We start from the raw sequence: 23,119 nt of genomic DNA, 5'->3' as shown, positions 1-23,119 counted from the left end.
ACTTGTCATTTTGATTCTAATAAAGCAGTCCATGTTGAGCAGCTAAGCAAGTGTCGTCTTGTTTTGTGCTTGTGAGCGGTTGGAATATCTGATATCTATAGTCAGTATTAGGAAGCGGTCTACTGACGGAAACACTCAAGCACAGTGTAGGGATTGGTTCCGTCACACATATGAGCATGTCGCATTTTTAGCATGCAATTATTACTGGTGGCTAATCATTGTGTTCTCCCGATAGGGACGGCTCCCTGCGAACACCCTGCCCATCCCTGCTGGGAGAACACAATAGCTCCACGGGAGGAATTCCCCCATCAACATTGACTGTGTTGATGGGTGAATCGGGCAATTTTTTTAAATTTTTTTTTTGCAAACCTTGTTTCCAGGAATAATAATCGCATAATCTATGCCCTGCCTAAAACAGATAACTGGACTTGGGGCATCCATATTTTTTTTTATTTTTTTATTTTTTCCTTGTTTTGTGCTTCTTTTTTTTTCTATACTATTTGATAATTTTTGATATTTAGTAGATATAGTTTTTCTTTTTATAGCTATAAAAAAGAAAAATTATTTGATTTAAAAAAAAAAAAAAAAAGACTTGGGGCGTCCATACTTTGATCCTTTTTTTTTTTTTTCTTTCAACCAGGGCCGTTGAATGAGAAAAAAAAAAAGATCCAAATCCCCCATGGACACATTTGGGGGTGGTTGGGGGATATATCTCCCGCTGTGCTTTTGTTTTCTGACAGCGAGGGAGACCTCCCCAGCCATCAATACAATGATCAGCAGTGTTGGTCATCTTACTTTAAAAAAGTAATTAGTTAAGTTACAACTTACTTCTCCCAAAAGTAATTGCGTTAGTAATTTGGTTACTACATTGGAAAATGAATTAGTTACTCAACAAATTAACTGTGACCTTTTTTTTAAATATTCTATAGATGGGACTAGCGAAGGAAGTGAATGTCGCCGTCATCGGCGAGATTGACACCTCATGAGCCCCGTCGCCTGGTATGGATTTAAAGGGGGACCCCTACGCTGAAAAAATGGCGTGGGGGTCCCCCCAAAGCCCATAGCAGACCCTTATCCGAGCACGCAGCCCTTATCCGAGCAGGAAAGGGGGTGGGGACGAGCAAGCGCCCCCTTCTGAACCGTACCAGGCCGCGTGCCCTCAACATGGGGGGGTGTTTTGGGGAAGGGGGTCCCTGCGCCCCCCCCACCCCAAAGCACCTTGTCCCCATTTTGATGAGGACAAGGGCCTCTTCCCGACAACCCTGGCCGTTGGTTGTCGGGGTCTGCGGGCGAGGGGCTTATCAGAATCCAGGAGCCCCCTTTAATAATGTGGCCCCCAGATTCCGGCCCCCTACCCTATGTGAATGAGTATGGGGTACGATGTACCCTTACCCATTTACCTGGGGAAAAAAGTGTTGATAAAAAAACACAACACAGGTTTTTAAAGTACTTTATTAGACAGTTCCGGGGGTCTTCTTACTACTTCGCGGGTCTTCTCGCTGGGCTCCTCCGCTATCTTCTGTTCTTTTACCGCTAGCTCTTTTACTAGTGGAGGAGCCCGGCTTTCTCCTTCGTCGCCGCTGCCGTCCAGGGGTCTTCTTCTTCTGACTTCGGGAGAAGAAGAATACCGGGCCAACGCTAGTAAAAGAGCTGTAAGAAGATAGCGGAGGCCCTGCAGAAGAAGCGGAGAGCGGGAGAAGACCCCCGGACGGTGGCGGCGACTAAGGGGAAAGCCAGACTCCTCCACTAGTAAAAGAGCTAGCGGTAAAAGAGCAGAAGATAGTGGAGGAGCCCGGCGAGAAGACCCCCGGAACTGTCTAATAGAGTACTTTAAAAACCTGTGTTGTGTTTTTTTTGTAACGCTTTTTTCCCCAGGTGAATGGGTAGGGGTAGATCGTACCCCATACTCATTCACATAGGGTAGGGGGCCAGAATCTGGGGGTTCCCTTATTAAAGGGGGCTCCCGGATTCTGATAAGCCCCCCCCCCGCAGACCCCGACAACCAACGGCCAGGGTTGTCGGGAAAAGGCCCTTGTCCTCATCAACATGGGGACAAGGTGCTTTGAGGTGAGGCGCTGCAGGGCCCCCCCTTCCCCAAAGCACCCCCCATGTTGAGGGCACGTGGCCGGGTACGGTTCAGGAGGTGGGGGGGGGGGGGGCGCTCGCTCGTCCCCACCCCCTTCCCTGACCGGGTGTGCTCGGATAAGGGTCTGCTATGGACTTTGGGGGGACCCCCACACCATTTTTTTTGGCGTAAGGGTCCCCCTTTAAATCCATACCAGGCGACGGGGCTCGCGAGGTGTCAATCTCGCCGATGAAGGCGGCGACATTCACTTCCTTCGCTAGTCCCATCTACCTGGTCCCGGGTGGTAGATGTAATTGCGGTAACGCCATCCAAGTAATGGGAACGGCGTTACCATGAGGGGAAGAGTAATCAGATTACTCGTTACCCTCTAAAGTAACTGCGTTAAGTAACTCCATTTATTTTAACTGAGTTAATTACATCGCTGATGATCAGTGCTGCCAGCACAGATTGTTCAGAAAATAACCCTAGGGGTCAGGTTGTACACAAGTCGATCAGTAGATTGCACCACCATGGTGCCCATACCATGGATCAAAATTCAGCCATTCCCTGCTGAACAGGACGAATTTCGATTCCATGTGTGGCCGGCTTTATTCAATCAGATGTGATACATTACGCTCCAGCCCATAACAAATAATACACATTTCTGTGCATTCTGATTGGTTGGTCTGAGTAGCACTTTTTCTACTGAACATTACATTTAAATTGCATGGCATCTTCTAGATTTCTGCAGTTTATATATTTAGATATGTCAGTTCTGTTGATTTCACCAAGCAGACATTGAAGCCTATTTGTTTCCTCCTGCACAGAATCTGTCTCAAGCATTACAAAGAGAACCCCTGGAATGAGCAGCATGTGTTTAAGCTTCCAATCAGACCGACTGTCATCGGCAGTTTTTACCAAAAGTAAGTCTAAATGTCCAAATCATGTATTTTTCCCTTTATGCTTTTACTTTGGCCCGTTTAATTTTCACTTAAAGTGATTGTGAGTGCTCCGGTAGACTGGGAGCGACCGTCCGGCACGTCCGCTGGCTGTTTGGAGTCCCAAGCGAAGCCGGCAACGGCTTTGATCGGGTCAACACGGAAGCGATGTCACTTCCCATTTACTTGGCTGCCAATGGCGCAGATTTAAAAAAAAAATGATAGTATTCCAAAACGCAGATTTTGGCGTTTTGAATACTTTGAAGTGCAAAGGAGGGATTTGGGGGTCTGTTGGACCCCCCCCCCCCCCGATCCCTCCATAAAGAGTACCTGTCACCGCCTGGTTCTATCACAAGGGATGCTTACATTCCTTCTGACTGCAATAAAAGTGATCAGATTTTTTATTTTTATTTTTTTTTATTTTTTTTTAACAATCAGGAGTGCTTTATTAAATATACATATAATACAAAATCTGCATACAAGGCATACTGTAACATCGTACCAAGGTCAGCAAAACAATCATAGTGAACACTGAGGATCTGTGAGCCAAAGGATAGCTATAACAATGATAAAACCCTCTTGGGGGGGAAAAAGGGGGTGGAGGCAAGACAGCCGACAGCAGAAAAAGAAAAGAAGAAAGGAGGAAAGGAAAACAGAAGGAAAAAGGGGGGGGGGGGGCGAGAGCAGAGAGGGAGGAGGAGATGCCAGAAAGAAGAGGGGGGAGGGGGGGAGGAGAGGGAGCTCACCAGAAAGAAACAAAAAAAAAATGTAAGAGGAGTAAGACACAGGGCACCTCGCCACCCTCCGCCTACTATCCAAGGGTAGGTCCAGTCCAAGGGGACCATACCTTGTCAAACTTCCAAGGACATCTCCTACTTAGATAAGTCAATTTGTAAAGAGGCAACATAGCATTGATTTTATTCTCCCATGCAGACACCCTAGGCTTTTATTTTTATTTTTAAAGGGACAGTGTTAAAAAAATAAATAAATAAATAAATAAAGAATATTTTTTTTTTTTTTTTTTAAAGCACCCCACCATCCCCGCGAGCTCATGCACCAAAGAAAAACGCATACGCAAGTCGTGCCCCTAAATGTAAACAGTGTTCAAATCACACATGTGAGGTATTGTCGCGATAGTTAGAGCGAGAGCAATAATTCTAGTGCTAGACCTCCTCTGTAACTCTAATCGGGTAACTGTTAACATTTTTTAAACGTTGCCTATGGATAATTTCAAGTACCGAAGTTTGGTGCCATTCCACGAGCATGCGCAATTTTAAAGTGTGACATGTTAAGTATAAATTTAACCACTTAAGCCCCGGACCATTTTCCAGCTAAAGGACCAGGCCCCTTTTTGCGATTCGGCACCTCGGCGCTTTAACTGACGATTGTGCGGTGTGGTTCCGAAACAAAATTGACGTCCTTTTTTTCCCACAAATAGAGCTTTCTTTTGATGATATTTGATCACCCCTGCGGTTTTTATTTTTTGCCCTATAAACAAAAAAAAGCGTAAATTTTGAAAAAAACTAATTATTTTTTACATTTTGCTATAATGATTATCCCCCAAAATATATTTTCCCTCGGTTTAGGCCGATACATATTCTACATATTTTTGGTAAAAAAAAACGCAATAAGCGTTTATTGATTGGTTTGCGCAAAAGTTATAGCGGCTACAAAATAGGGGATAGTTTTATGGCATTTTTATTAATAATTTATTTTTTTTACTAGTAATGGCTGCGATCAGCAGGTTTTATTGTGACTGCGACATTATGGCGGACACGTCGGACAATTTTGACACATTTTTGGGACCATTGTCATTAATACAGCAATCAGTGCAATTAAATGCACTGATTACTGTAAAAATTTCACTGGCAGTGAAGGGGTTAACCACTAGGGGGCAGTGGGTGTGTGTTATTTTTTTTTTTTTTTAACTGTAGGGGGCGTGGCTTGGTGTCTGACGTCACTGATCGTCTTTCCCTATAACAGGGAACAGACGATCAGTGGCAGCTTCAGTAGGAAGCATGGGGAGAGGTTTGTTTACACTTCTCCTTGTTCTTCAGCTCTGTGACCCGATCGCGGGACCCCGGCTGCGATCGGGTCCCGCGGGCGCGGTCACAGAGCGGGTCGAAAGTGCGGCGGCGCGCTCGTAACCCACGGCTGGGCACTTAAAGAGCAACATTCCTGTGCCCAGCCGTGCCATTCTGCCAACGTACATCGGCATGAGGCGGTCCTTAATCGGTTAATCGGCGTAACATCATCTTTCACATTATACAAAAAAATTGGGCCAACTTTACAGTTTTTTTTAATGCATGAAACTGTTCCATCCCCACCTCACCCAAAAAAAAAAAAAGTGTTTGAAAAAATGCCGTGCGAAATAAAAAGTTGCAACGATCGCCGTTTTATTCTGCTATATATTAGAAAAAAAAGAGAATATATATATATATATATATATATATATATATAAAATGTTTGGGGGTTCTTTTGTAATTTTCTAGCAAAAAAATTATGATTTTTTTACATGTAGGAGAGAAATGTCAGAATTGGCCTGGGTGGCAAGGGGTTAATATGCATATTTACACATGTAAAGTCAGAGAAATTGGCCAGAGCATCCACCATAGAAAAACATTGATTTCTGTGCAGAGCTGCACTAGATTTTGCTCTCTCCAGTTTTTAGTAAATAACAAATAAAGGATCTATTACGGTCTTTGATATTTGATTGCCTCAAACTTTCAATAAACCGTTCATATTGATTGTTTCCTCTGCAGTTCACACCCTCAGACATGGAGACTGGAGATCATCAGTGGACATGGGCAAAAAGAAGTAAAAACAACATGGCAGCTCAGTGCCCGACCACCTGTAGACCATCTGCCATGTGATGTTTCAGGTATTACACAAACATACTGCATCATTTATTGTGTGTATTTATTTTTCAGATACAGTTTAAAACCGTATTAAACCCAATTCTTAGGTGTGATGGCTGCATTAATTTTTTTTTTTTTTTTTAGACTTTAATATATTTGTGATCTGGTGATCCAGCCAGCAAGTCTGTTTTTCAGAAACTCAAGCTCCCTAGCAGAACATATCAGTTTACATGGATGAGACAAACCAACCTGGAAAGCTGGCTGAGACGGACCCGAAGTTACTGTGTGTACGCCGGAGTCTGTCTGTCTCGGCCAGCGAGATGTCACTTCCGGGAGAGGAGAGACTGCGTGGAAGTGACATTCCATCGCCGCCATCTTGGTACTCTCGTCCACAGTAAGTCTACAGTTAGAAGTCGGCAACCGGACATCTTTTTACACCCACCGAAGTCTTGCATTTTACACGTAGTTTTTACCAGTAAACTGAGCTTATATACTATATAAGGCTAATATAGTATATAAGCTCAGTTTACTGGTAAAAATACGTGTAAAATGCAAGACTTCGGTGGGTGTAAAAAGATGTCCGCTTGCCGACTTCTAACTGTAGCCTTGCTGTGGACGAGTGTAACAAGATGGCGGCAACGAAACGCCACTTCTGGTTAACACATTAGACGGGTTGTTAATTCTGACGGAACACCTGAGTGACTTTGGTAAGTCTGAGACACTAATTAAAGTGGTTGTAAACCCTTACAAGCCCCTTTGACCTACAGGTAAGCCTAGATTAAGGCTTACCTGTAGGTCCAAGAAATATCTCCTAAACCTACACGGTTTAGGAGATATTTACTAAAAGACAGGCACCGCTGTCTACGGCGCATGCGCCGTAGACAGCGACGCGCAGTCACACTATCGGCGTTAGCAGCGGCTCCTGTGCGCATTCGCGGTAGTGACGTCATCGCTGCTCCGGCGCTGTGAGTGGCCAGAGCAGCGACACCCGGAAGAAGATGGAGGCTCCGAACTACAGGGGACAGCGGTGACATCGCTGGCTCCTGTGTCAGGTAAGTGACACATAATGGGCTACTATGTGATATATACCGTAGTAGCCCATTATGCTTTACATTTGCAGGGAGACAAAGGAAGTAAACCCATCAGGGTTTACTTCCTCTTTAATAAAAGCATTTTTGTACATCAATTGCCACCACTGTGCCCATCAAACGCAGTCACTGTGCCATATCAAGTGTACTCACTGTACCATCAAATGCTCCCACTGTGCCCCCCGCCTGCCCGGCACTTACCCTGTCTCTCAGTGGGGCATTTTATTAATTTGTAACGTATATGTTAATTTTAAATAAGTATTTTGCACTATATATTATAGATTGTTTTTGTGATTAATCACTACGCTTTTAGATGTTAAATTTGTAAGAATGAAAATACATCCTGCAGATCAGATATTTCTATTTGGATTCCTAACAGTCACAAAATTACAGCAATGAAATGACCAAAGAAAATAATTTTACTCTTAGGGGTCCCCATAACTTGGGGAATTTTATCCAGGGGTCACAGCACTAGAAAGGTTGAGAAGCACTACTCTAAGGGTACATAACGGTGCATTGGTTCAAAATATTTACATAAGTTACACTGAAGATTTGTACTGACGAGAACTACAGTCTAGTACAGCTGTATCTTCACAATGATGAAAGAGGCTAGACCCATCAGAAATAGCCAGGATTATTGGCAGCCACCTACCACACAAAGTGTCTGCTGGCGGCTCTAAGCGGTGAAAGGGGCATTTATAGTTGCATTATATTACCAAAAGTATTGGGACACCTGCCTTTACAAACACATGAACTTTAATGGCGTCCCAGTCTTCGTCTGTAGGGTTCAATATTGAGTTGGCCCACCCTTTGCAGCTATAATGCTTCAAATCTTCTGGGAAGGCCGTCCACAAGGTTTAGGAGTGTGTCTATGGGAATGTTTGACCATTCTTCCAGAAGAGCATTTGTGAGGTCAGGCACCGATGTTGGACAAGAAGGCCTGGCTTGTAGTCTCCGCTCTAATTCATCCCAAAGGTGTTCTATCGGGTTGAAGTCAGGGCTCTGTGCAGGCCAGTCAATTTCCTCCACTCCAAACTCGCTCATCCATGTCTTTATGGACCTTGCTTTGTGCACTGGTGCGCAGTCATGTTGGAACAGGAAGGGACCGTCCCCAAACTGTTCCCACAAAGTTGGGGGCATGAAATTGTCCAACATGTCTTGGTATGCTGATGCCTTAAGAGTTCCCTTCACTGGACCTAAGGCGCCAAGCCCAACCCCTGAAATTGCATATAAGTGCCACCCCATCAGTGATGCATATAAGTGCCACCCCATCAGTGCTGTATATCAGTGCCACTTATCAGTGGTGCTTATTAGTGCTGCATATAAGTGCCACCTCATATGTGCCCACCAGTGAAGGAGAAAAATTTAATATTTAAAAAGTTTTTCAACAGAAATGAAGAAAAACTTTTTTTTTTTTTTTTTTTTTTTTTTTAATCTTTCTTTTTTTTTTTTTTTTTTTTTGTAGTGCAAGAAATAAAAAAAAAAGGCAGAGGTGATCAAATACCACCAAAAGAAAGCTCTATTTGTGGGAGTTTTGTTTGGGTACAGCGCTGCATCACTGCGCAATTGCCATTCAAAATGTGAGAGCACTGAAAGCTGAAAATTGGTGTGGGCAGGAAGATATTGAAGTGGTTAAACAGCTTTCAGCCTTTAAAAAACAAAAAAAGTCAGCAGCTACAAATACTGTAGCTGTTAATCATATACTTACCAGTATGTGGAATCCCGCAGCCAGTTCTTCTCACCACTGCAGGTTCCTGGCACTGCGATCTTGGATTTGGGAGCCAACTGACTTCTTAAAGAATCGCAGCCGGCTCCCCACTCTACATGCGCAAGATTGCACAACATTGTAAGAATGGTCCTGCAGCCTGCTTGGTCGTGTCCCAGGAGGATTGGGGCAGACCCAAGTAGACGTTATTCTCACCTAGGTGAGAATTGAGGTAATGGGAGCTGAAAGGTCCGATTCGGTTCGCTAATAAAAAAAAACATAAATCAGATCGAAGGGTAGTTGGGTGTAAACGGACGGCGGGGTCCTCTCCTGGCCACCCATAGAACAGAGCGGGCTCTGTCCATATCCACGGTCTATGTGAAAGGGGCCTTGGGGGTAAGGGGTAGTAGGAATAGTAGCACTTTTTACTTTTGAGTGGAGGTCCACTTTAACCTGTTCAGATCCGCGCTAAAGCTGAATGACAGCTACAGCGCGGATCTGCTTTGCCAGGAGGCCGTCTATTGACATCCTCCCCTTTCAAAGCTGGCCATTTCCCCCCCTCCTGCAGGGGACGTGCGGCACGCGCTGTGATCGCCCAAGTCAATGAGTCTCGGGTGATCACAGATCCGAGTCAGGGGCCCATCCAGGCCCCTTACCACGTGATCAGCTGTCAGCCAGGGAAGTCAGCGCTTGGAAGGTAATAAATTAACAACCTGCCGATGGCATGTTGCAAGCTTCCTTCCGAGTTTGGGTCACGCATGCACGGGCGCCCCCCTGCTGACCTGTGCTGTGATTGGAGCAGGAGATTTTAGCTGAACCCTGTTGATCGGCGGTGATTAATCTTTGTTGCAAAGTTTATTGTTGCACTTTTATGCGCATGTTCACTTTATTTCCATGTCATATGAGTCACACAAGGGTTTTTCATTTTTTTTCACTTAGCGCCCCCTATCACCCCTTTATGTTCAACACACAGGGATTACTGCAGAATAACAAAAGGGAGGAATCTGCAACAACATCTGTTAAAATCCCTGCAATGTACAGAGATCACCCAGAGGGGAATGTTTTTTTTTTTTTTTTTTTTTTTCCCAACAAAAGTGGAGTTGCGCTTTTAATGTGCAGATTTGGTGGTGTAGAATTTTTCTCATGCTTGAATTAACTCTTCATTATTTCTGATATTCCCATAGACATAAGAATAGTTATGACGTGACCTCAGAGAGTTGTTGTATTTGTGTTCCTAGGTGTACAGAATGACATGACAATTAATGTAGACAATGAGGACGTCGCTTACTATCAAGCCCAGATCAGCTGCAGTCACGTGTGCTTCTGCTGAGATTTCACACCGGTGAATATTGTCCTACATTGTAACCATATTTTATAAATTATTTTCTATTAAACTGCATTTTCTTGATTTTATTATTTACATTGTTCCAACTAAAGATAATTTGGTGATATAGGGCAGCGGGTAATCGGAGGCAGTTCCTTTTTATTATCATCTTAGGCCGCGTACACACGCTCAAAATTAGCATGAACGGACTTGGCCACACACGACGAACGAACAGTCCGCTGAAACTTGCGTGATGACGTGAACGGCACGTACGACGGGACTAGAAATACGACGTCCTATACACTGCAATGCAACCTTCGGCGTGTAAATCCTTTCTGAGCATGCGCGGAACTTAGTTTGACGAACAAGCCTACACACGGGCGGACTGTCCGCTCAAACCAAGTTTCAGCAGACAGTTTTACGGAATTTCCGAAAAACTTTGTTCGTCAGACTGTCCGCTGAAACTGTCCGCTGAAGCCCACACACGAGCGGACTGTCCGCCGAAACACTGTTCAGCGGACAAAGTTGAGCGAACAGTCCCCGCGTGTGTACGCGGCCTCATGTAGCAGGATGGATCCTTTTTCTCCTCATGCAGCACGATCCTTTTTCTGCTGACACTGTCACTGACACTACAACTTATTTGAATGAAGATCAATAGTATAAAATGTTGAGCAGATCCCAGTCTGCAAATCATATCCCCAGTCCTGGGATGGATTTAGCTTCTTTGATTCCCGAGGTTATGAACTATACTATAAATTAGAGCTGCACGATTCTGGCTAAAATGAGAATCACGATTTTTTTTGCTTAGAAGATAGATCACGATTCTCGCGGCGTAACATCATCTTTCACATTAAAATAGGGCTGTTACTGATTAAAATTTTCGTGTTCGATTAATGAATTATTTTTTTAATCGATTAATCGACTCATTTCGATTAATTATAACGTACATACAGATCCAACTACTTTTAGCTGATCTCCTTCCGTTGCAACTCTGCATTAGTCAGTGGTAAATGTACACTATATACAATCACCCGACACTAGTTAGTTTCCATAATCCATGATTTAACTTCACAGTTCACACAAATACGTTTTAAATTCAAACTGTAGCACTGCCATACGTTTTTTTTTTTTACACAGTAGCGTGACAATCCCTCCACCTCCGGTCTAACTAATCACTCTCACCTTATGGCATGGACCCCTGTGCAAACAGGTGGTCCTACAAGCGGGTATCAAAAGGGTTAACACGGACCATAAACTTCTCTCACGTCTCCTTAGATATCAGCAAAACGCCGGGTCATGGGTAGAAAGAAAAGAGCTAAGTGCTCACCGCTTAAGTATAAGATTTAATTTTTGTGTTCAAACTACTCACATGAAGATGATAAAAACACAGCATGTAAAGCCGACAATCGTGTTAGTTCTGTAGGGCAGCAGCGGGTGAAGTCATGTGTAGCTCCTCCCCCCGTCCGCGGTACGTCTACGTCACCAGACTCCTCCCCCTTCCCTTCATTAGCAGACGGAGGCACTTGGGGAAGGGGGGGGGAGTCCGGTGACGTAGATGTCCTGCTACATGGTGATTGATCACAATTTCTCCACATTAGAATAAGTATTCCTACTGAGATAGACTGCAGCTACAGATCTAGTATGTGGCTGGCCACAGGTGGATTTTTTTTTTTTTTTTTTTTTTTTTTTTTAATCAACAGGCTGAATTAAAAAACAAACAAACAGTAGCCTCACTTAGCAGATCCCCAGCTAATTGGTGCCACTGTTCAGCAAATCCCCAGCTTATTCATACTCTTGTTCAGCAGACCCACCGCTCAACAGTAACCCCCAGCTCTGCTGATCCCCCGCTCAGTAGTAACCCCCACCCCAGCTCTGCTGATCCCCCTCCCTGACAATAGTAACCCCCAGCTCTGCTGATCACCCGCTCAGTAATAACCCCCCAGGTCTGCTGATCCCCCGCTCAGTAGCACCCCCAGCTCTGCTGATCCCCCGCTCAGTAGCACCCCCAGCTCTGCTGATCCCCCGCTCAGTAGTAACCCCCAGCTCTGCTGATCCCCTGGTTTGCTGATATAAAAGATGAACATCAAATTATACCTGATACAGTTGCCAACATCCCTAGTATAAGAGATGGCATGGAAGTAACCCCCAAAGATGGGACTTTAACGGCAACAGAGTAAAATATATTATGATTTATTCAAAAACAGTACACACAATACAATATTCAAACCAATAAAACAATGGTGTTGATGGTGACGATTCCCATAAAATGTCCAGGCAGCCCTACGCATTTTGGGACTGAGATGTCCCTTCGCCAGGGAAAAACTTTCAGGGGGGATCACACCATAGCGGTCACCATGGAGTTTTTCACTGCTGAAGCAATGGCGGCATTTAAATCGCGGTCAGACAACCCCGATGTCCAAAGGGCAGCGATGTTAAAAATGGGTCCACTCTCATCCACACTGATCCACCACAAGGGCACCACCAGAGACCCACACACAGGATGTGTCAATATTTTCCCACAGTCTTTTCCTTAATATGCGATCTTCGTAAGATCCACTTCAGAGGTAAGACGGGTACTGGCAGCATACAAAAAGATGCCTATAGATATTCAACTCAAACCCTCCTTCTGGATCGCTTGAGATGTGATCCAATTCTTATATAGTGGTTCCAGGCAAAGGTGGTATATCTCCAATTGAAGATTCAGTATCGTCTCCGCCATCTGATGCAGTGACTGGTTTGCTGATCCTCCTCTCTTTCTGGTCCCTACTCAACTTCAGCTAGATTGTTCCCACACTGCGCACCACGTGTGATGTAGTTTCTCCTTTTCCAGTCCCACAGCTCTGCTGATCCTCTGCTGCTCAGTTTTCTCTCTCCTGTCCAGTATTTGTTTTAAAGTGAATGTAGAACTTCACATATACCCAGTGAGGTGAACAGCCCCCGATGATACACAGGGATGAAACAAATCTCCCTACATAGGTTTTATACATTTTATATCTGCTGTGTTGAGCTTGCTATATTCTTTAGAAAGTGCACATGGTGTTGGAGATTTTTTTCTTCCTGTTCAGCACTGAGAGTGAAGTCTTGGCATATACTGTGTGACAGTGGATTGCAGAAGAGTCACCCCCCCCCCCCCCCCCCCCTTCCACATAGGCGAAGGAAGGAATGTGCAGAGCTGTGCTGTGAATAGACAAGCTCTCTGCTAATCTTTTCTTTTTTTTTTTTTTATAGCACCCATCCCGACACTAATTGCAGGCTGGTTTTATCACGGTTGTCAGAATTTATCATGATGATAAAAGAACAAAGCAGCAAAAAGAAACGGGACTTAGGGCTTTGGAGAGAGAAAAGAAAACACTACAGATATATGTGCATAGGTCAAATTTCAGGAATTAGGTTTGCATCCACTTTAAAGAGGCCCATCAGATCCCCAGCTCAGTAGGACATCCACTCAACAGATCCTCAGCTCATTGGTACCTTTGTTCAGCAGATCCCCAGCTTATTAGTACTCTCATTCAGCAGATCCCCCTGCTCAGTAGTACCCCCAGCTCTGTTCATCCCTCGCTCAGTAGTAACCCTCTGCTGATTCCTCGCTCAGTAGTACTCCCAGCTCTGCAGATCTCCCATTCAGTAGTAAATCACAGATTTGTTGATCCCTCACTTAGTAGTAACCCCCAGCTCTGCTGATCCCCTGTTCAGCAGTAACTCCCAGCTATGCTGATCATCCACTCAGTAGTAACCCCCAGCTCTGCTGATTCTCCTCTCTCTCTTTGGTCCCTGCTCCCCTCCCACTGTATTGCTTCCACGCTCCGCACCACGTGTGACATCTGCTAGTTTCTCCTGCTCCAGTCCCCCAGATCTGCTGATCCTCTGCCACTCGGTCCTCTCTCTCCGGTCCCCGCTCACCTTTTGCTATTCCCATGTTGCACACCACGTGTGCCCTCTGTTAGTTGCTCTGATCAGTTCCAGACCCCGCTCGCCTTCCTGCTGCTCCACACTGCACATCAGATGTGACATCTGCACCAGACACGCTCAGAATATATATACACATGAACCGGAAGTGATCTCTCATACCTGCAATACCGTCAAAACAAAGTGAAAGCTGAATAAAAGCCTCTCAAAAGCTGCAGGTGCTGTAACCGAGTGTTGCCATAGACTTCTATGCAGGCTTTGAAGATGCCTTGGAGCACCAAGAAATCGACATGGCATATTATTTTTGAAGCAAATGCAACATGTAAACAGTACAGTAAGGTAACCATTTTATTTAGGGAGAGGAGCTTTGATTGGCATTCAGAGTGCTTTAAAATTGCGTGTCCAATGCCACATTTTGAAGCAAGTGTAAACGAGCCCTAAGTTCATCCATTTAGTGGCATGTGTGAAGTGACTTTTTTGTTTGCGGCAGCATTTTATAACACCTGCTTTGGAAATTTGCAGCCTGGTGGGCCTCTCGGCTGTCCGACCAATGGGTCTGCGAACTGATTTCATCTGGCTACAAGATAGATTTCCTCTCTTGGCCACCAAACAGATTCTTCCCCTCCAGCATACCCTTACTCCCGGCTCTCCGGGAGGCCCTACTGGGGGCAGTAAGGGACCTGCTAAGCCGCGGGGTGATAGTGCCTGTTCCAGAAATGGAAAGGTTTTAGGGGTTCTACTCCAATCTGTTTGTAGTCCCCAAAAATGAAGGGGTACGTCCAATCTTGGACCTAAAAGCCCTCAATTGCTTTGTAAAAGTACAGAGGTTCAGAATGGAATCAGTTCGCTCAGTTGTCGCTGCACTCCATCAAGGGGACTCCCTGGCATCTTTGGGCATCCAGGATGCGTACCTGCACATATCCATATGCCTCAGGCATCAGAGGTTTCTGCGATTTGCAGTAGGGGAAGCTCACTACCAGTTTGTAGCTCTCCCTTTTGGTTTGGCTTCAGCACCCGAGTCTTTACCAAGGTATTGGCTCCAATTTTGGTGTTGTTGCGACAAGTGGGATCGCAATCGTGGGTTACCTAGACGATCTCCTCCTGAGAGCAGCTTCCGCCTCAGAATTAAAGGAGGATGTGGCAATCACCATGCAAACCCTGCAGGAATTTGGGTGGCTGTTGAACCTAAAGAAGTCGGTGCTTGTGCTGACTTAGCGCCTGGAGTATCTAGACTTACTGCTGGACTCCATGGAAGCGAGAGTGTTTCTCCCTTCAGACAAACTGCAGACTCTCAGAGCTGCGGTGAAGCTGTTGATGAACGGCAGGTGGTCGTCGCTGCGCTTCTGCATGTGAGTCCTGGGCCTCATGGTGGCCTCCTTCGAGGCGGTACCGTACGCCCAGTTTCACACCAGAGTCTTTCAGAAGGAGATATTGACAAAATGGGACAAATCTCCGTTATCCCTGGATCAGAAGATTCGGGTGAGCCAGTCAGTCAGGGACTCCCTGCTCTGGTGGCTGAGATCCCCGGCACTTTGGTCCGGGAAATCGTTTCTACTTCTGCCTTGGACGGTGATCACAACGGACGCCAGCCTGACCGGCTGGGGTACTGGGAGTACAGTCGACCAAGGGCCTCTGGTCGGGGGAGGAATCCAAGTGGCTGATCAGTGTGCTTGATCTCCGAGTGATCAGGCTATGCCTTTCCACATGGTTGACGAGACTAAGAGGGCGTCCGATCAGGATCCAGTCAGACAATGCCATGGCCTGGGGCATATGTCAACCGTCAAGAAGGAACAAGAAGCTCGGCTGCCGCAAGGCATGTCGCTCACACCCTTCGGTGGGCAGAGCAACATGTACCGGCCCTGTCGGCCATTTACATCCGGGAGTAGAAAACTGGCAGGCAGACTATCTGTAGTCGCCAGATGCTGGACCCAGGGGAATGGTCGTTGCATCCGGAGGTGTTCAGGCTTCTGTGCCTGCGGTGGGGCACACCAGACATGGATCTCCTGGCCTCCCATCCTAATCGGAAGGTGCCGAGATTCGTATCCAGGACAAGAGATCCTTGGGCGGACACGTCAGACGCGTTGGTGGCTCCGTTTGATCAGTACCGACTGATCTACGCCTTTCCTCTGCTAAAACTGTTACCACGTCTGCTCCACAGAGTGGAGGCCGTGGGGATTCCAGTGATACTGATTGCCCCAGATTGGCCCCGGCATTCCTGGTACGCTGACCTAGTACACTCCCTGACGGCTACCGATGCGAGAAGATCTTCTGTCTCAAGGTCTGATTCTCCATCCTGCTTTACCATCGCTGGTTTTAATGGCATGGCTGTTCGGCAGGTAGTCTCTCCGGTGCGTCCAACCTTGCCCCCATGGGGTCTGAACCTGGTGCTATCGGCGCTTCAGAAACCGCCGTTTGAGAACATCAGGGAAATTCCCTTATTGACTTTCTCAGAAAGTGGTCTTCCTAGTGGCCATTACATTGGCCAGGAGGGTTTTGGAACTGGCGGCATTGTCTTGCAAGTCGCCCTATCTGGTTATCTACAAGGATAAGGTTGTGTTGCGTCCGCAACCTTCTTTTCTACCGAAAGACATTGTTACCATGTCTGTGTCCTAAACCAACACATCCTAAGGAGGTGGCCCTTCATTCCCTGGACGTGGTCCGGGCTCTAAGGGTATATTTGTCTACCACGGCTCCCTCCTGGAAGTCAGACCCTCTGTTCGTTTCAGTAGCTGGTCCGAAAAAAGGTATAGTGGTCTCGTCGGCCACCATTTCCAGGTGGATCAGACAGATTGTGTTCCAGGCCCACACCTTGAAGGGGCAGGTGCCCCCCTTTCCTGTCACGGCCCATTCCACCAGGGCAATTGGGACCTCTTGGGCTTTCTGACATCAAGCATCAGTCGCTCAAGTCTGTAAGTAGGAGACTTGGTCATCCGTTCACACCTTTACAAAGTGGATGTAAGTGCATCGTCTGATGCCTGCTTTGGCTGCAAAGTTTTGCAGGTGGCTGTGTAATGTTGCAATTCTACACTCTTTCTTCTGTTCAGAAAAAGCTATTTTTGAGTATTAATGCACTGTTGCATTTGTTGACCGCAAGTTCTGATGCGGTTAGTAAGATGGTGACTCCCCTGTTAGGGAGTACTGCTGATTTTGGGTGAAGTTATGTTGCTGTTCCCACCTCTCGTTATGACACTGCTTGGGGACGTCCCTACGGTCAAGATTACTGGAGCTGTGTCCGTCAATGAGCAAAAGAGAAAATAGGATTTTTGTACTCACCATAAAATCCTTTTCTCTGAAGTTCATTGATGGACACAGCACCCTCCCCTCCTATTGGTTTATGTTGTACTGCTTGTTGACGTACTGAGCTGCAGGAAGCAGGCTGAGGGGTTATTACCAGAGGGACCGCTCCCTGGGCGGAACTGTAAAGTTCTGTTGTTTTTCACATGTATAACATGTTCTGCCTAGTCTTCTCCTGAAAGTGGCATAATAACCCTATGGTCAAGCTTACTGGAGCTGTGTCCATCAATGAACTTCAGAGAAAAGATTTTACAGTGAGTACAAAAATCCTATTTTTTTTTTTGTTCTTAAAGCAAAACGCTATGTGTGGCAGAAATCTAACCCTGCGCATCGCCCTGAACACACCATCCCCACTGTGAAACATGGTGGTGGCAGCATCATGTTGCGAGGATGCTTTTCTTCAGCAGGGACAGCGAAGCTGGTCAGAGTTAATGGGAAGATGGATGGAGCCAAATACAGGGCAATCTTAGAAGAAAACCTGCTAGAGTCGGCAAAAGACTTGAGACCAGGGTGGAGGTTCACCTTTCAGCAGGACAACGACCCCAAACATACAGCCAGAGCTACAATGGAATGGTTTAGATCAAAGCATATTCATGTGTTAGAATATCATAGTCCAGACCTAAATCCAATTGAGAATCTGTGGTAAGACTTGAAAATTGCTGTTCACAGACGCTCTCCATCCAATCTGACAGAGCTTGAGATATTTTGCAGAGAAGAAGAATGGGCAGAAATGTCCTCTCTAGATGTGCAAAGCCGGTAGAGACATCCCCAAAAAGACTTGCAGCTGTAATTGCAGTGTTTTAAATATTTTTATTTCATTTTCCACATTTACAAAGACAATTAAAAAAAATGTTTTCCTTATACATACTCTTACAAATCACTTTATATAGCATTCATAATGATATTCAATATTTATATAAAAACAAGGAGAGAAAGAATTTACATTGGGTCCCCGACTGGATCGATCCTTAACATACCTCTATAATCAAGAGGAGAGAGAAAGACCCCCTGTGCCCTAAATTATCGCCTTATAAGACCTATCTTGACCTTACTATTTCCTCTTCCCCGTGATTTATTAATTTCAATATATAATATGTGTAAGTTAGGGGTTCCTCTCCCTCTATCCCCACTCCCTTCTTCCATAACTCCAAGTAAATATAAAAAAAAAAGGGGGGGGGTCCTTCCCTGCCCCTATTTAAATCCCTAGTCCCCTTCACTTTATTCTGATTCTGCCTGTTGAAAGAGCGCGGTCGTCCGACAATCTCGACCTGCACGCTCAAGAAACGCGTCGCATACCCTCTGACGTCACAGCCCCGCGCCCTGGTCATCTCTGCCTCCCAAGCCTTGTTCTGAAGACCGCACATCTCGTGTCCACCATAAGCCGGCTGCTTCATAAAAAACACCTGTAGTGGACCTCATGTGAGAGGAACAGGAACAACGAGATGACAGATGTGGACCGGATCACTGGCTGACGTCCCATTATTCAGATACACCAGATGACCCTCTGTGTTTAATGCTTACTTTTTGCCTACTAAATGGGAGTGCAAAATTTTATGTTTTTACACTGAAAATAAAACCTTTTGAAAAATCTGCACCCAGAGGCGCCCCTTTCTCTCCCTTTTCTCCTTTATCTACAGCAATCCAGGAGCTTGAGTTTCAGCTCTTTGAAGGTGGCAGCCCTGCATGCGGATCCATCCCCCCTCTCCATCCCTCTCCCCCCCCTCTCCTCAGGAACTAAAGAACATTTAATTTTCCTTTTTTGGACTTGACAAAGTAGTGCATTTCCTGCACTCACTATCATATGTAATTTTATAGACTTTTTTTAAGTGGAAACCTAATATCTTTGATTTGCGCCAAATACTTGTCTTATGTCCTTCCCTCCCCCCCCCCCCCCCACCCCCCTCCAAAAACATGGGTGATGGATTATAGGCGTCCAGCGACAAAGCACTAGGCGCTCTCTCCATCCCCCATAATTCCCAAATAAGTTGAGGACTTTCTAAATTCCAACCGGTTCTTCCAAGTATCCTGAAATCTTATTCCTGCTCCCCTTTGAAGATGTATTAATTCTTCCATAGTCCTTATTCTATCTATTTCTCTAAACCACTCTCCCATCCCTGGTGTTTCCTTTACTTTCCAATATCTCTGGATTAATGCTTTCGCTGCATTCAGCAAGAATGGAGTAAGTGCTGCCCTGTATTTTTCCCTAGGACCCCCAGTCGCATGGAACAAACATTTCCAGGGATCCAGCTCTATTTCCTCCCATCGATCTCTTTAATAAGTCCCAACACTTCTTCCCAGTATAACTGAATTGAGCTACACTGCCACCATATATAGGCATGAGTTCCCTCCTTCCCACATTCTCTCCAGCATAGAGGTGATAAATCATGATTCATTTTATGCATTTTAAATGGAACATAATACCACTTAATCATTAATTTATAATTCATTTCTTTTATCCTTGTATCCATTGAGGTGGAGTGGACATAGTCCATAACTTTCCCTTTCAGTTTTTCCGAAATGGATTGATTCAGTTCGCCTTCCCATCTCCCCAGAGGAGACATAACCTCATCATCCATCAAAGTTATTAGCATCCTATATATTTGAGAGCTCCCCTGTCTACCCGTCCCTCCTCGATCGATCAATTTTTCCCAAGGGTTTAAGCTATCACCTGAACGGAGGGGTTTAGGGAGGTACTCTACAAAGTGTTGGAGTTGTCTATATCTCCATCCATCCCACGGTGTTATGCCATATTTCTCTCGTAGGCTCCGCTAGAGAACACAGGCTATTTACTTTTATCACATCCTTTAATCTCAATTGATCCGTGTGGGTCTATTTTAAGTACATTTTATTTTATTTCCCCGGGGGGGGGGGGGGGGGGGAAGAAGTTATTTCCTGACAAGGGCATTACAGGGCTATTATTTTGCCCTACTGTACCTTTAAGAACCCCATCCCATGCTCTTAATGTTTCCATTGTAATCGGGGATATTCCTCTAGGGCAGTGATGGCGAACCTTGGCACTCCAGATGTTTTGGAACTACATTTCCCATGATGCTCCTCTACACTGCAGAGTGCATGAGCATCATGGGAAATGTAGTTCCAAAACATCTGGGGTGCCAAGGTTCGCCATCACTGCTCTAGGGAGACCTCTAAACCTCATTGGGATCCAGATGGTCTGACTCAGGGCAACTTTACTTATATTATATTACAGGGCTCGACAAAACCCGGGCGCCAGATCGCATTTGCGACTAGAATTAGCGAACTGGCGCCTGGGGCAGCACAGCTGGGGGGATTGCTGTCTCTGCGGACCCCCCCCGGCGCGATCGCGTCGGGCCGCGCCGCCGGCGGCCGGTAATTTAGCCCCCGGCTTTGAGGCCTTCTACGATCCTATGGTTCCTTCTGTAATCTGGCGCCCTCTTGTGGTGGCCGTTGGAATTACAACCAGCAATGCTAATGGATGCAATGCTAATTTTCCCTGCCTGCCAGCCTATCTTCCTTCCCTTTACTCAGAACCCCTAAAAATTATATATATATTTTATTCTAACACCCTAAAGAATAAAATGGTGGTCGTTGCAATACTGTCTGTCACACCGTATTTGCACAGCGGACTTACAAGCGCACTTTTTTGGGGAAAATGTATTTAATAAAAAAAAAAAAATAAGACAACAGTAAAGTTAGCCCAATTTTTTTTAATATTGTGAAAGATAATGTTGTGTCGAGTAAATCGATACCAAACATGTCATGCTTCAAAATTGCGCCCGCTCATGGAATGGCGACAAACTTTTACCCTTTAAAATCTCCATAGGCGACATTTAAAAAATTCTACAGGTTGCACTTTTTAAGTTACAGAGGAGGTCTGGGGCTAGAATTATTGCTCTCTCGATCGCAGCGATACCTCACATGTGTGATTTGAACACCGCTTTCATATATGCGTTCGCTTCTGCACGCAAGCTTGGCGGGACAGGGCGCGTTTAAAATATTTTTTTTTTTATTTTAACTTTTATTTTTATTTTTTTCACTGTTCTTTAAAAAAAAAAAAAAAAAAGTGTGTCACTTTTATTCCTATTACAAGGAATGTAAAAATCCCTTGTAATAGAAAAAAGCATGACAGGTCCTCTTGTATATGAGATCTGGGGTCAGAGAGACCTCACATCTCATATTTACACTAAAATGCAATTTAAAAAAAATTTGTCATTTGAAAAAAATAAATAAAATGTCCCTCTAAGAGCTATGGGCAATGACTTGGAGACAGGTGGGGGGCGGCACTATCTTCCCCTCACTCGTCTCCATGTCAGGCCAGGGACAGGTCCAGATCGCCGTCACGGACCTGGCTCCTAACTTTTTTAGCTGGCTCCTAGATTCCAAGCAAATTTGTCAACCCCTGTTATATTATCTTCCAGTGAAACCCATTTTTTATATGGGGCGTTGTAGACCCAATCCAAAATTCTCCTCACTACTGCTGCTATGTGATATTTCTGAAAGTCTGGGAGGGATATCCCCCCCCCCCTTATCCTTAGGTCTACTCATTGTCTTATAAGAAATACGACTTCCTCTTCTGTTCCATATAAATTTCTGATTCAAGGATTTAATAATTTTAAAATAAGCCCCTGGGACATTAATCGGGAGACTCTGGAAAATGTACAGGGCTTTTGGGAGGATCATCATTTTAATTACGCTTATCCTACCAAACCACGACAATCTATGTACAGGGTATCCTTTTAAGATCTTGTTTAACCACTTGCCGACCAGAGCACGACGATGTACGTCGACAGAATGGCACGGGCAGGCAAATGGGCGTACATGTACGTCCCTTTAAATTTGCCGCCCTGCCATCGGGAGCCCGCCGGCGCGCTCCTACGCTGGTCGGGACCCCCGTGAGTCCGGTCGCGGGACCCGCGGACTCGATCGCCACGGGCATCCCCGCGATCGTCTCACGGAGCGGCCGAATGGAGAAGTGCCGTTGTAAACAACATTTCTCCATTCTGCCTAGCAACTAGTGACGCTAAGTGTTCTCAGTGTTCACTAAATGAAAGCCCAACCCCCCCACAGTTAGTAACACGCCCCTGGGAACACTTAACCCCTACACTGCCACCCACTGGTTAACCCCTTCACTGCCAGTGTCATTTACACAGGAATCACTGCATTTATATAGCAGTGATTATTGTATAAATGACAATGGTCCCAAAAATGTGTGAAAAATGTCCGATGGGTCCCCCACAATGTCGCAGTCACAATAAAAATCGCTGATCGCCGCCATTACTAGTAAAAAAAAAATAATAAAAAATAATTAATAAAAATGCTATAAAACTATCCCTATTTTGTAAACGCTATAACTTTTGCGCAAACCAATCAATAATCGCTTATTGCGATTTTTTTTTTACCAAAAATATGTAGAAGAATACGTATCGGCCTAAACTGAGGGAAAAAAATGTTTTTATATATATTTTTGGGGGATATTTATTGTAACAAAAAGTAAAAAATAATGCGTTTTTTTCAAAATTGTCGCTCTATTTTTGTTTATAGCGCAAAAAATAAAAACCGCAGGGGTGATCAAATACCACCAAAAGAAAGCTCTATTTGTGGGAAAAAAAGGACGTCAATTTTGTTTGGGAGCCACGTCGCAGGACCGCGCAATTGTCAGTTAAAGCGACGCAGTGCAGAATCGCAAAAAGTGGTCTGGTCTTTGACCAGCAAATTGGTCCGGTCTGAAAGTGGTTAATTCTATTGAGGAGAGGGAGATGGTTATCCTGGTATAAGTCCACGACTGATGCCGATAGATACACTCCCAAATATTTTAGACCTTTTTCTTTCCACACAAAGGGGAAAAGAGCTCTAAGTTCTCTTCTCTCCCTTGGGGAGGTGTACACATTTAATATCTCAGTTTTCTCCCTATTGATCTTAAAATTCGAAACTCTCCCATATTCATCTAACTCCTGCAGGATCC

General features: G+C 45.2%; 1 protein-coding gene across 1 annotated transcript in view; it reads left to right on the top strand.

Moving 5' to 3' along the window:
- The window catches only part of LOC143962614 (protein zwilch homolog), a 108,149-nt gene that overhangs the window by 81,975 nt on the left and 3,055 nt on the right, over nt 1-23,119 (top strand). Inside the window, exons 16-18 of the mRNA XM_077471927.1 lie at nt 2,893-2,988; nt 5,766-5,884; nt 9,893-9,996. Coding sequence (XP_077328053.1) covers nt 2,893-2,988; nt 5,766-5,884; nt 9,893-9,984 — 307 coding nt within the window. The 3' untranslated portion in view covers nt 9,985-9,996. The remainder of the gene's footprint in view (nt 1-2,892; nt 2,989-5,765; nt 5,885-9,892; nt 9,997-23,119) is intronic.

Source organism: Lithobates pipiens, unplaced genomic scaffold, assembly GCF_037356315.1.
Source record: "Lithobates pipiens isolate NorthernLeopardFrog02 unplaced genomic scaffold, aLitPip1_a1.2 Scaffold_8, whole genome shotgun sequence".
NCBI classification, from domain to species: Eukaryota; Metazoa; Chordata; class Amphibia; order Anura; family Ranidae; genus Lithobates; species Lithobates pipiens.
This window is presented reverse-complemented; position numbering and strand designations above follow the sequence as displayed.